The sequence below is a fragment of the Entelurus aequoreus genome, linkage group LG18, assembly GCF_033978785.1.
Source record: "Entelurus aequoreus isolate RoL-2023_Sb linkage group LG18, RoL_Eaeq_v1.1, whole genome shotgun sequence".
Lineage (NCBI taxonomy): Eukaryota > Metazoa > Chordata > Actinopteri > Syngnathiformes > Syngnathidae > Entelurus > Entelurus aequoreus.
In genome coordinates this window covers 11,777,890-11,790,726 of record NC_084748.1, presented here as the reverse complement: position 1 = coordinate 11,790,726, position 12,837 = coordinate 11,777,890, and the positions used below count along the sequence as shown (strand labels likewise).

The window sequence follows — 12,837 nt, the reverse complement described above, 5'->3', positions numbered from 1 at the left end:
TTCGAACGTTAAGTATCTTGTCTTTGCAGTCTATTCAATTGAATATAGGTTGAAAAGGATTTGCAAATCCTTGTATTCTGTTTTCATTTACGTTTTACACAACAATATATACATACACATATATATATATATATATATATATATATATATATATATATATATATATGTGTGTGTGTGTGTGTGTGTAAGTGTATATAATGTTGAGTATTCTCTGGGGATAGTTTCCCCTGTAATTTAATTAATTTAATCCAGAGTAACTGGCAGTTTATCTTTCTATATTTTCCAAGTAGCTTGCCCATCACTGGAAATGCGTTCATTAGTTATTGTACCGTAATACACCTAAAACAGTGTCAGTCGGATTGAGCATTATCTTTGAGAAGGTGCACAGATATTCCAGTGCTAAACAGCAGAGGGCGCCATTGCAGACTATGTCCAGCATACTGTAAATACTACACAGCAGTGGCCAAAGTCTGCAGGACTTCAAAGATTCTTTATTGCCCCATTTTTCAGTACATGGAAGACATACGTAGAAATGGAAATACCGTTTCTTTCTGTCACCCTGTACTCTGGAGCTAATGTACAAACTCGGGACAGAGTGGCTGCTGCATCCTAGCGAGAGGAAGAAGATTAAATTTAATACGCCCCAAAGGACAAAGAAGGTCAAGAGTCATTTTGAAAGTAAAAAAGTTGACCTAAATGAACAATTCAAATAATTACCAACATTTTTTTTTCTGAATCGTTTCAGTCAACTCTTAAACCAAAAAAATGTGCAAAATATAATTATTGTTGTGAACTGTAAATACAAAAGTATTTTTTATAGAATATCATATGTAGTTTTTTTTACTTTTCAAGATGTATTCCTAGAGAATAAAAATGAGTTAGCAAGCTGAGGTGATACATAATATTAAGGTATTTAAATATGTGTGAAAAAGGACTATTTAGTTGTTTATTTGCTAAATAATATTTTTTGTTATAAAAATATTTTTTATTTTATTTTTGTCAATATCACTTATAGCTGCAACAACCTGTGTGAGGTTAACCTCCCACTTTGTCCAAATATCCCCAACCGTGTCCCAATCATTTGTGCTTCGTTTGTGCTGCAAGCATTTTTGTTTGTGGGTGGTACTGTTTGTAGGTTGTTCTAAAATACAATTTCTGACTAGTGATGTATTTTAGTCCCCCCACCTTGTCAAAATCTCCCCAAACTTGCTCCATTCATTTGCGCTGTTTGTGCAGCTTTGTGCTACAAAATGTTTGTGTCTAACTATTATAGATTTTAAGTTACCAATTTTATGGTTTTTATGTTACTAACGTGTAATTAACGGGTTATTAATCATAACTAGACCCCCCCCGGCCCCTCGTTTGTGCTACGTTTGTGCGGCTTTGTGCTACTAAATGTTTTGTCTAGTATAGTTTTTTAGGTTATTAACGGTTTTATGGTTTTTATGTTATTAATGCGTATTAAACGTGTTATTAATCACTACTAGACCACTCCCCCGCCCAACTATGTTAAGCATTCCCCAAACGTGTTCCATTTATGTGTGCTATGTTTGTGCAGCTTTGTGCTACAAAATGTTTTTGTCTATTATAATTTTGAAGTTATTAACAATTTTAAGTTTTTTATGTTATTGACGTGTAATTAAGGTGTCATTAATCATAACTAGACCCCCCCCCCCCCCCCCCCCCCAAACTATGTCAAACGATCCCCAAACGTGCTCCATTTATTTGGGCGGCTTTGTGCCACTAAATGTTTTGTCTATTATAGTTGTTTAAGTTATTAACGGTTTTATGGTTTTTAGGTTATTAATGCGTATTTAACGTGTTATTAATCACAACTAGACCACTCCCCCGCCCAACTATGTCAAACATTCCCCAAACGTGTTCCATTAGTTTGTGCTACGTTTGTGCAGCTTTGTGCTACAAAATGTTTTTGTCTAACTATTATAGTTTTTAAGTTAACAATTTTATGGTTTTTATGTTATTGACACATAATTAAGGTGTCATTAATCATAACTAGACCCCCCCAATGATGTCAAACGATCCCCAAACGTGCTCCAGTCATTTGGGCATTTGGGCTCAACATAACTAGACGTTCCCCAAATGTGGCCCATTCTTTTGTGCTGTTTGTGCGGCTTGGTGCTACTAAATGTTTTGTCTATTTTAGTTTTTTAAGTTATTAACGGTTTTATGTTATTAATGCGTATTTAACGTGTTATTAATCACAACTAGATCACTCCCCGCCCAACTATGTCAAACATTCCCCAAACATGTTCCATTCATTTGTGCTACGTTTATACTGGTTTGTGATGCAAATAATTTTAGTCTATTATAGTATGTATATGTATATGTATGTATATATATATATATTGTTATAAAGTGTCCACCTAATCCTTATATTATTCTATGCAACCCCTGGGCGGAAGAAGTTTGGACACCTCTGCTGTAATCTCTTTCAATCAGCGGAGTGTTCCTCAAATAGTTATCATTTTATTTAAAAGTCAATAATGTTGATATCTTAGGTTAGCCCCCCCTGAAAGAAAAAACATCTCAGTTTGATCCTGTGTGTGACCTCGCCTCAGGTTTTGTGGCAGGCGAGGTCTTCTCCCCTACAGAGAGCGCCTCGTCCCGTCCTCCACGTGGGCGAGCGTCGTCATGACCTCCGAGGTGTCGGGACCGGGGCTGCAGCTGCACTACAGCATCTTCAACCTCACACAACGTAAGATGCCCAAGCAGGGGAACATATAGTGGGGCGAGCCCCCCTCGGGGAACGTGCTTTTTTTTCCCGTACCAGACTATGATGAAGCGTATGTAGCACTTGGCTTCACTGTAACCACGGTGAGAGATGAGCTTGTTTCCTTTAATGTTAATACTCTTACAATGTGTCAGGTTCAAAACACTGATGAAATCTATTAAACAAGACAAGAAGCAAGGAATTAAACAGAGACACAATTCAATTTGGCTCAATTGAGGAGAAACGTGTAGACCGGTACCCTTTGGACAGTGTCTCACCACGCTCTGACGAAAGATTGTACGCCTCCTCTTTTATTTGGACTTTCCCTGAATTACATGGCAACAGCTGTTTCTAAGGGAGGGGGGGTCGTAAACAACCGTCGCCTTTGGTTACAAAACAGTTCAAAGAAAAGGTCGTAAAACAGTTCAAAGAAAAGGTCCCTGGAGGGGAGTCAGGCCCTGCTTCCTCTCCGCTTTGTACATCTCGGGTAAAGACAAAATCTTCCTGCGGATTACAATACATCAAAGAAACCCACACCCTCATGTCGCTTCCCATCCTACACAGTGGAGTTTTACAAGCCTTTTGCTTGGTGGGATCACACCATCAAATCATACAACTTATTACATTACATATGTTAACTGTCAGCATGTGAGTACCAATGATTGTCACACACGCACACACACACACACTAGGTGTGGCGAAATTATTCTCTGCATTTGACCCATCACCCTAGTTCACCCCCTGGGAGGTGAGGGGAGCAGTGGGCAGCAGCGGTGGCCGCGCCCGGGAATAATTTTTGGTGATTTAACCCCATTAATCCCATTTTTTGTAGTCTTTGGTATGACTCGATGTTAGCATGCTAACTTTCTTTAACCAATTTTGCCTCAGTACACCACAGAGTTATATAACCTGCTAACTCTTTTAGCTAATTTTACAAGCGTACCCCTCAGAGTCGTAGAACTTGGTAGTTAACACATGTTAGCATGCTAGCACACAGTACTTCAGTCCGTTTTCACATTCGTTGACACACGCGGACTGAAAAATTTTGCGGGCATATCGGTTCGGCTTCGACTCGTGCTCCGGGCGCGTCGTTTGACGGCATTGCTGGTCGGGCTTCAGCGTTAGCAGCATTCACACGCAATTAATTACCTTACGTTCTTTATTTCATAAAAAATGGTGTCAGTAACGGAGACTGAAATGTGTGTTTTAGTGTGTGTGGCCCAGTTCCAGTGCCCTGAGGACAGTCGGTGTGGGGACTACTACAAATTGTGCGATCAACATCCAGACTGCACCGATACCTCGGACACGATCAACTGTACTCAAGGTATCACTCACTTTTATGTGACATCATCAAGCTGCATGCATACTTCAACAGTACTGGATGTGTGTGTGTGTGTGTGTGTGTGTGTGTAGGTATGCAGTCCACAAACATGACCTACGTTTGTGCTGATGGGACATGTCTGAAGAAGCCACACCCACAGTGTGATTTTGTTCCTGATTGTCCTGACGCCTCAGACGAGACACAATGCGGTGAGAGAAAAACACATACTGGAACATACACGTACGTAAGTGTTTGTTAAGTTAAAGTTAAAAGTACCAATGATTGTCACACACACACACACACTAGGTGTGGTGAAATATGTCCTCTGCATTTGACCCATCCCCTTGTTCACCCCCCTGGGAGGTGAGGGGAGCAGTGAGCAGCAGCGGTGGCCACGCCCGGGAATCATTTTTAGTGATTTAACCCCCAATTCCAACCCTTGATGCTGAGTGCCAAGCAGGGAGGTAATGGGTCCCATTTTTATAGTCTGTGGTATGACTCGGCCGGGGTTTGAACTCACAACCAACCGATCTCAGGGCGGACACTCTAACGCAGGGGTCACCAACCTTTTTGAAAGCAAGAGCTACTTCTTGGGTAGTGATTAATGCGAAGGGCTACCAGTTTGATAAACACTTAAATAAATTGCCAGAAATAGCCAATTTGCTCAATTTACCTTTAACTCTATTTTATTATTAATAATTAATGATATTTACACTTAATTGAACGGTTTAAAAGAGGAGAAAACACGAAAAAAATGACAATTAAATTTTGAAACATAGTTTATCTTCAATTTCGACTCTTTAAAATTCAAAATTCAACCGAAAAAAAGAAGAGAAAAACTAGCTAATTAGAATCTTTTTGAAAAAATTAAAAAAAAGAATTTATGGAACATCAATAGTAAGTTTTCCTGATTAAGATTAATTTTAAAATTTTGATGACATGTTTTAAATAGGTTAAAATCCAATCTGCACTTTGTTAGAATATATAACAAATTGGACCAAGCTATATTTCTAACAAAGACAAATCATTATTTCTTCTAGATTTTCCAGAACAAAAATTTTAAAAGAAATTCAAAAGACTTTGAAATAAGATTTAAATTTGACTCTACAGATTTTCTAGATTTGCCAGAATATTTTTTTTAAAATTTTAATCATATTAAGTTTGAAGAAATATTTCACAAATATTCTTCGTCGAAAAAACAGAAGCTAAAATGAAGAATTATATCAAAATGTATTTATTATTCTTTACAATAAAAAAACAAAAAAACTTGAACATTGATTTAAATTGTCAGGAAAGAAGAGGAAGGAATTTAAAAGGTAAAAAGGTATATGTGTTTAAAAATCCTAAAATCATTTTAAGGTTGTATTTTTTCTCTAAAATTGTCTTTCTGAAAGTTATAAGAAGCAAAGTAAAAAAAAAAAAGAATTTATTTAAACAAGTGAAGACCAAGTCTTTAAAATATTTTCTTGGATTTTCAAATTCTATTTGAGTTTTGTCTCTCTTAGAATTAAAAATGTCGGGCAAAGCGAGACCAGCTTGCTAGTAAATAAATACAATTTTAAAAATAGAGGCAGCTCACTGGTAAGTGCTGCTATTTGAGCTATTTTTAGAACAGGCCAGCGGGCTACTCATCTGGTCCTTACGGGCTACCTGGTGCCCACGGGCACCGCGTTGGTGACCCCTGACTTAGGGGGTCTCAAGCTTTCCTTTTCTCACTCGACACAAAAAGTGGCTCATTTCCTTCAGTAATCAATCATTTTTTCAGGTTGGTAACATCCTCTCATGAGACTTTACTCCATTAATTGCTTTTGGCTGACTTGTTGCTAGGCAGATTTTAGAGGGCTCAATCATAAGTGTAAATAAACGAAACATAATTCAAACATGAATAGTTTTGTGTTTAAATACCCTGCTTTGCATTAAATATTGAACTTATGTTCGAATTTTAACAAACAGTGCCATCTGGTGGACTAATGCTCTTAATGCTTGTGTGTGTGTGTGTGTGTGTGTGTGTGTGTGTGTGTGTGTGTGTGTGTGTGTGTGTGTGTGTGTGTGTGTGTGTGTGTGTGTGTGTGTGTGTGAGTGGGTGTGGGTGTGTGTGTGTTCTGGCAATGCTTACTTAATGGGGACATCGCTCCGTTTACACCAGGGGTGTCCACAGTGCGGCCCGGGGGCCATTTGCGGCCCGCAGGTCATGTTTTAACGGGCCCACGGCACATTTTAAAAATACGATTTAAAAAATGTTAAAACGTAAAAAGTGGTATAAAAGAGCAAACAGGTGAAATGTAACAAGAAAATGTTGGAATGTTTACTCTTAATAACACAAAGCTGCCATGCAGGCTGTTTCTTTCTTGAAAAAATAATAATGAATCAAAATCAATGTCATTATGAATTATTGACCTATTCAAAAGGCTCCAATTACGTCACGTTAAATATTCCACTTTGAGATATTTTTTGGGGAAAATGTAGCATATTTTGTGCCTGCCATATAAAAAACTGAGCTGTTTTTTTTTTTTTAAAGAAAGGCCTAAAACGAACAAACAAAAAACTTAAGCAACAATAAAACTTATAAGTGACGGATAGATCTGAAGTTGATCTCGAGATTATTGTGTTAAAAGTAAACAGTAAAAAAAATGTATAATTTTTTTTTTAACACTTTAATGAGTAGGACACTTTTGGATCCCTTACAATTTTAGTGTGATTTGTTTTCAAGTGTCATTGCTCAAAAAATAATAATGAATTAGAATTAATGGTGTTATGAGTTATTGACCTTTTTAAGGCTCAAATTATTGTATAATCTCAAATATTCCACTTAAATAATGTATTGGGTGAAAATATTGCATATTTTGTGTTTTTTCCATAAAAAACAGGGTTTTCTTTGACAAAAAGAGCATACAACTTCTATCGTTAAAAACATTATATTGACAGATAGACCGAATGTTGATCTAGAGATTTAAAACTTGAATAATAAAAATAATAATACTGAATAATGACACATTTTTAATATTTTTTGGACCAAAACCCTTTGGGGTCCCCGGGATCAAGCCTGAGTGGAGGCCTACATGTATATTTGTTATACATATATTGCATTGGTTTTTAAAATAAAAAATATCAAAATGGCCCCCGCTTGCTTTGATTTTTTAGTGTGTGGCCCTTAGTGGAAAAAGTTTGGACACCCCTGGTTTACACAATCACCTTTAGGGGACTTCTGACGGTATAGGGACAAAAAAAAAACAGGTTCCCCTAAAGGGAAACCTTTTTAAATGATAGTCAGATCCATTCTGAAGATGCCTAAGTGATTTTTAAGCTTTGGCCCATAAAACATGTTTACTGGATAGTTTGAGTGTGAGACATTTGCACATCAATGTTGTTAAAAATAAAAAGTAAAAATAAAAGTTTAAATGAGTTTGTATTTTAATTCTGTGGTTTAAGGCAGTGGTCCCAGGTACCGGTCCGTGGATCGATTGGAAAGAAATTTCAAAAAATAAAAAATAATAAAAAATAAAAATGTTTTTATTTGTTTTATTAAATCAACATAATAAACACAAGATACACTTACAATTAGTGCACCAAAAGGGTTGTTTCTTTCTGTTGTTAATATTTCTGGTTCCTACATTATATATCAATATATATCAATACAGTCTGCAGGGATACAGTCCGCAAGCACACATGATTGTATTTTTTATGACAAAAAAATAGAAAAATACTATCCCCTCCGGTCCGTGGGACAAATGTTCAAGCGTTACAAAAAGGTTGAGGACCACTGGTTTAAGGTAAAATAAGATAATCCTTTATTGATCCCACAACAGGGAAATTTGGGTGACTTTGTTTACGTGTTTCAAATATTGGTAAAAGAGAAAATAAATGTTCTTGAAAAGTGAAACATTTGTTATCCTGGCATTAATAGTACTGTGATTCTGTATGGTATCCATCCTTAGTTCAAACTAATATATTTTTCCAAAAACAAAATCTGGTTTAGTGTTCCTTAGGATGACATTTTCATGCAGCATGATTATAAAACCTTAAAGTATGATTCACATTCAGAATGTTCCATCCTTCTATATATGGTAGTTGGAGTTGCAGACAACTTCATTACTGCTAAATAGCAGTTTTCAGTAATGTCACAGAAGATGCAGGATTTGTTTGAACATTTAAGTGGTGAAACTTCCTAAAAGAGGACAGCTGTAGTGCTGTATTCTGACCATCATGTCATATTTCATTTGGACTTTTTTTATTTTTTTAAATGGTCCTCAGTAGTCACGTACAAATTTGTGTGAATTATGTAAAAAATATTTAAATTTATTAACTATTTTTCCCCAGGGTCCCCAGTAAGAATGATCAGCACATTACTTCATCAATCCAGAGATTTAAAGACGTGTATGAGCTAACTGGGCAGTGGACATTTTACACCATTTTGTTCATGCCTCCACAACCTGTAGAAAGGGTGGTCCCCACAAGTGATGATGAAAAACTTGGTCCCCATTCCAAATGATAACCAGTATGTGTGTGTGTGTGTGTGTGTGTGTGTGTGTGTGTGTAGGTGTGCAGTGCACAAACATGACCTACATTTGCAGTGACGGAACGTGTCTAAAGAAGCCAAACCCACAGTGTGATTTCGTCATGGACTGTCCTGACGCCTCAGACGAGACACAATGCGGTGAGAGGAAATAATAACATTTGTTAACATCTACTTCCTGCAACATGTGTGTGTTTTATTGTGTGTGTGTTTGTGTGTGTGTGTGTGTGTGTGTGTGTGTAGACTGCGGCCTGAGACAGTTCTCCAGCCGCATTGTGGGGGGAGTGGACGCCTCAGAGGGGGAGTGGCCATGGCAGGCGAGCTTGCAGGTCGAGGGCAACCACATCTGCGGCGGCGTCCTGGTTTCCAGCCAGTGGGTGGCAACCGCCGCACACTGTTTCTATGACGACCGGTGAGTTACCATAGAGCCACTTTCTGACTTGCAGTGAAGGAGAATCATGTATCTGAAAAAGGCCGACTAGTCGATATACTAAAGTGTATTAAAACACGTGCAAGCACGATACCTTTTGAAGAATATATGCAAACATAATTAAGCTGCAAGCAGCAAAGTTAATACTGTTCTGATTTTCCACCACAAGGGGACGATACAGGTGTCGATATCAACGTCCGGTCATTATCAGACCTCAACCTTAAAGCCTCGTATCGGTTTTGGAAAATGTAATCATTTAAAGTGAAGTAATGACGGTTTGACGGTTGACGGTGAAGGCAAAATTTATTCACAGTTTATCGTCTCTTATCTGTCTCTGTTCATCTAAAGGAGGGGTGTCAAATTTGTTTTTATTGAGGGGCCACATCGCAATTATGGCTGCCCTCAGAGGGCCACTTTAAATGATGTGGCAGACCACGTTGAATGACATGGCAGACCACATAGAATTACATGGCGGGCCACATAAATGATGTGGTGGACCACATTGAATGACCTGGTGGGCCACTTTAATGACGTGAAGGACCACTTTAAATGACGTGGTGGACCACATTCAATGACATTGCGGGCCACAATAATAACGTGAAGGACCACATTAAATGATGTGGTGGACCACATTGAATGACATGGTGGGCCACAATAATGACGTAAAGGACCACTTTAAATGATGTGGTGGACCACATTGAATGACCTGGTGGGCCACTTTAATGACGTGAAGGACCACTTTAAATGATGTGGTGGACTACATTGAATGACCTGGTGGGCCACTTTAATGACGTGAAGGACCACTTTAAATGATGTGGTGGACCACATTGAATGACATTGGGGACCACAATAATGACGTGAAGGACCACTTTAAATGATGTGGTGGACCACATTGAATGACCTGGTGGGCCACTTTAATGACGTGGTGGACCACATACAATGACATTGCGGGCCACAATAATAACGTGAAGGACCACATTAAATGATGTGGTGGACCACATTGAATGATATGGTGGGCCAAAATAATGACGTGAAGGACCACATTGAATGACATGGTGGGCCACAATAATGACGTAAAGGACCACTTTAAATGATGTGGTGGACCACATTGAATGACCTGGTGGGCCACTTTAATGACGTGAAGGACCACAATAAATGATGTGGTGGACCACATTGAATGACCTGGTGGGCCACTTTAATGACGTGAAGGACCACTTTAAATGATGTGGTGGACCACATTGAATGACATTGGGGACCACAATAATGACGTGAAGGACCACATTAAATGATGTGAAGGACCACATTAAATGATGTGGTGGACCACATTGAATGATATGGTGGGCCAAAATAATGACGTGAAGGACCACATTGAATGACATGGTGGGCCACAATAATGACGTAAAGGACCACTTTAAATGATGTGGTGGACCACATTGAATGACCTGGTGGGCCACTTTAATGACGTGAAGGACCACTTTAAATGATGTGGTGGACCAAATTGAATGACATTGGGGACCACAATAATGACGTGAAGGACCACATTAAATGATGTGGTGGACCACATTGAATGGCCTGGTGGGCCACGATAATGACGTGAAGGACCACATTAAATGATGTGGTGGACCACGTTGAATGATATGGTGGGCCACAATAATGACATGAAGGACCAAATTGAATGACATGGTGGACCACAATAATGACATGAAGGACCACATTAAATGATGTGGTGGACCACATTGAATGACATGGTGGACCACAATAATGACGTGAAGGACCACATTAAATGATGTGGTGGACCACATTGAATGACATGGTGGGCCACATTAATGACGTGAAGGACCACAATAAATGATGTGATGGACCACATTGAATGGCATGGTGGGCCACTTTATTTGACATGAAGGACCACATTAAATGAAGTGGTGGACCACATTGAATGACCTGGTGGGCCACATTAATGACGTGAAGGACCACCTTAAATTATGTGGTGGACCACATTGAATGGTATGGTGGGCCACTTTATTTGACATGAAGGACCACATTAAATGAAGTGGTGGACCACATTGAATAACCTGGTGGGCCACAATAATGACGTGAAGGACCACATTAAATTATGTGGTGGACCACATTGAATGGTATGGTGGGCCACTTTATTTGACATGAAGGACCACATTAAATGAAGTGGTGGACCACATTGAATGACCTGGTGGGCCACAATAATGATGTGAAGGACCACCTTAAATGATGTGGTGGACCACTTAAATCGGACCTGGGCATTCTGCGGCCCATGGGCCGCATCCGGCCCTTTGTGCGTCCCTGTCCGGCCCGCGTGAGGCCAATTATAAATTACAAAATAAATTCTAAAAAGTATCTATGTCGAGTGTGCAATACAACGGTGCTGCTTTTGTTTTGAAAATCGTTATTTGTATTACTTCCGTGTGGACGTATGCGTGATAGTGAGTGAATGTGAACAGCTGCAATTACAAAATAAAGTTGAAAAAACATCTATGTCGTGCGCGCAATACAACTGTGCTGCTTTTATTTTGAAAAGTATTATTTATGGGCGTGTGTCCGTGTGTAACCTGCGAGTGAAGGTGCACATGCAGCGACAAGTGATGCACGGTTTACACCCGAGACGCTAAAAAGAGAAAAGTTGATGAGGAATGGCGTGTTTTCAACAAGACATGAACTCCAAAGCAACGTCCCCTCTAAGGTGCGTGCCTGCGCAATTGCGCACTGCTCAAGCATCCGCTGCGCGCAGCAAGTATATGCCGCGCACCAAATCAAATCCCATCTGAATTCTAAACATCCATCCATCCATCCATCCATTTTCTACCGCTTATTCCCTTCGGGGTCGCGGGGGGCGCTGGAGCCTATCTCAGCTACAATCGGGCGGAAGGCGGGGTACAAAATAAACATATTTATTCTATGGAATTTTGCAATGCAACTTTGAGTGACAGTGACAACAAGCGGCCCTAAAGGTGTTCGTCAACACCGTTCAATTGAACACCGTTCAATTATTGTAACGTCTATCGAGATGCTTCGAGGACAGGAATTATATCGATCACTTTATTGAGCAAAACTGTTTATATTCGGACATAACCACACCAAAAACATGAGTAAAACAATTCTATCTCGAAAAACTAGTCATTTTCTGCCGTACAAACCAGGCCAAAACCAACTTGTCATCTGTCACCAACACGCATAGCACTAAACCACTGGTGCGTTTATGGCCACACAAAAAGTCGGACAACTCAAACACCACACAAAGTTACACTATGACTCCTCAGTCATACGTGTGCTTATTTTACTGTCATTTATTATTAATGTTAATTTATTTATATTAGTCATGGAATGCTGTTACACACACTATGTTGAAGTATTACTATTATTATTAATTATTATTATTATTATTATTATTATTTATCTTACGGTAAATATCAAAAATAATATTGAGCAAAATTTAATTGAAATATTGTCGATGTGGCCCTCCAGCAGTGCTCGGGTAGCTCATGCGGCCCCCGGTAAAGATTAATTGCCCACCCCTGACTTAAATGATGTGGTGGACCACATTGAATGACATGGTGGGCCACAATAATGACGTGAAGGACCACATAAATGATGTGGTGGACTACATTGAATGACATTGGGGACCACAATAATGACGTGAAGGACCATAAATGATGTGGTGGACCATACTGAATGACATTGCGGGCCAATTTAATGACATGAAGGACCACTTTAATGACGTGGTGGACCACATTGAATGACATGGTGGGCCACTTTAATGACATGAAGGACCACAATAATGACATGAAGGACCACAATAAATGATGTGGTGG

The 12,837-nt window shown here is 39.1% G+C and overlaps 1 protein-coding gene across 1 annotated transcript in view; it reads left to right on the top strand.

Moving 5' to 3' along the window:
• LOC133634276 (transmembrane protease serine 6) overlaps nt 1-12,837 on the top strand; it is a 30,608-nt gene that overhangs the window by 4,911 nt on the left and 12,860 nt on the right. The window contains exons 10-13 of the mRNA XM_062027404.1: nt 2,580-2,716; nt 3,942-4,055; nt 8,590-8,706; nt 8,809-8,977. Coding sequence (XP_061883388.1) covers nt 2,580-2,716; nt 3,942-4,055; nt 8,590-8,706; nt 8,809-8,977 — 537 coding nt within the window. The remainder of the gene's footprint in view (nt 1-2,579; nt 2,717-3,941; nt 4,056-8,589; nt 8,707-8,808; nt 8,978-12,837) is intronic.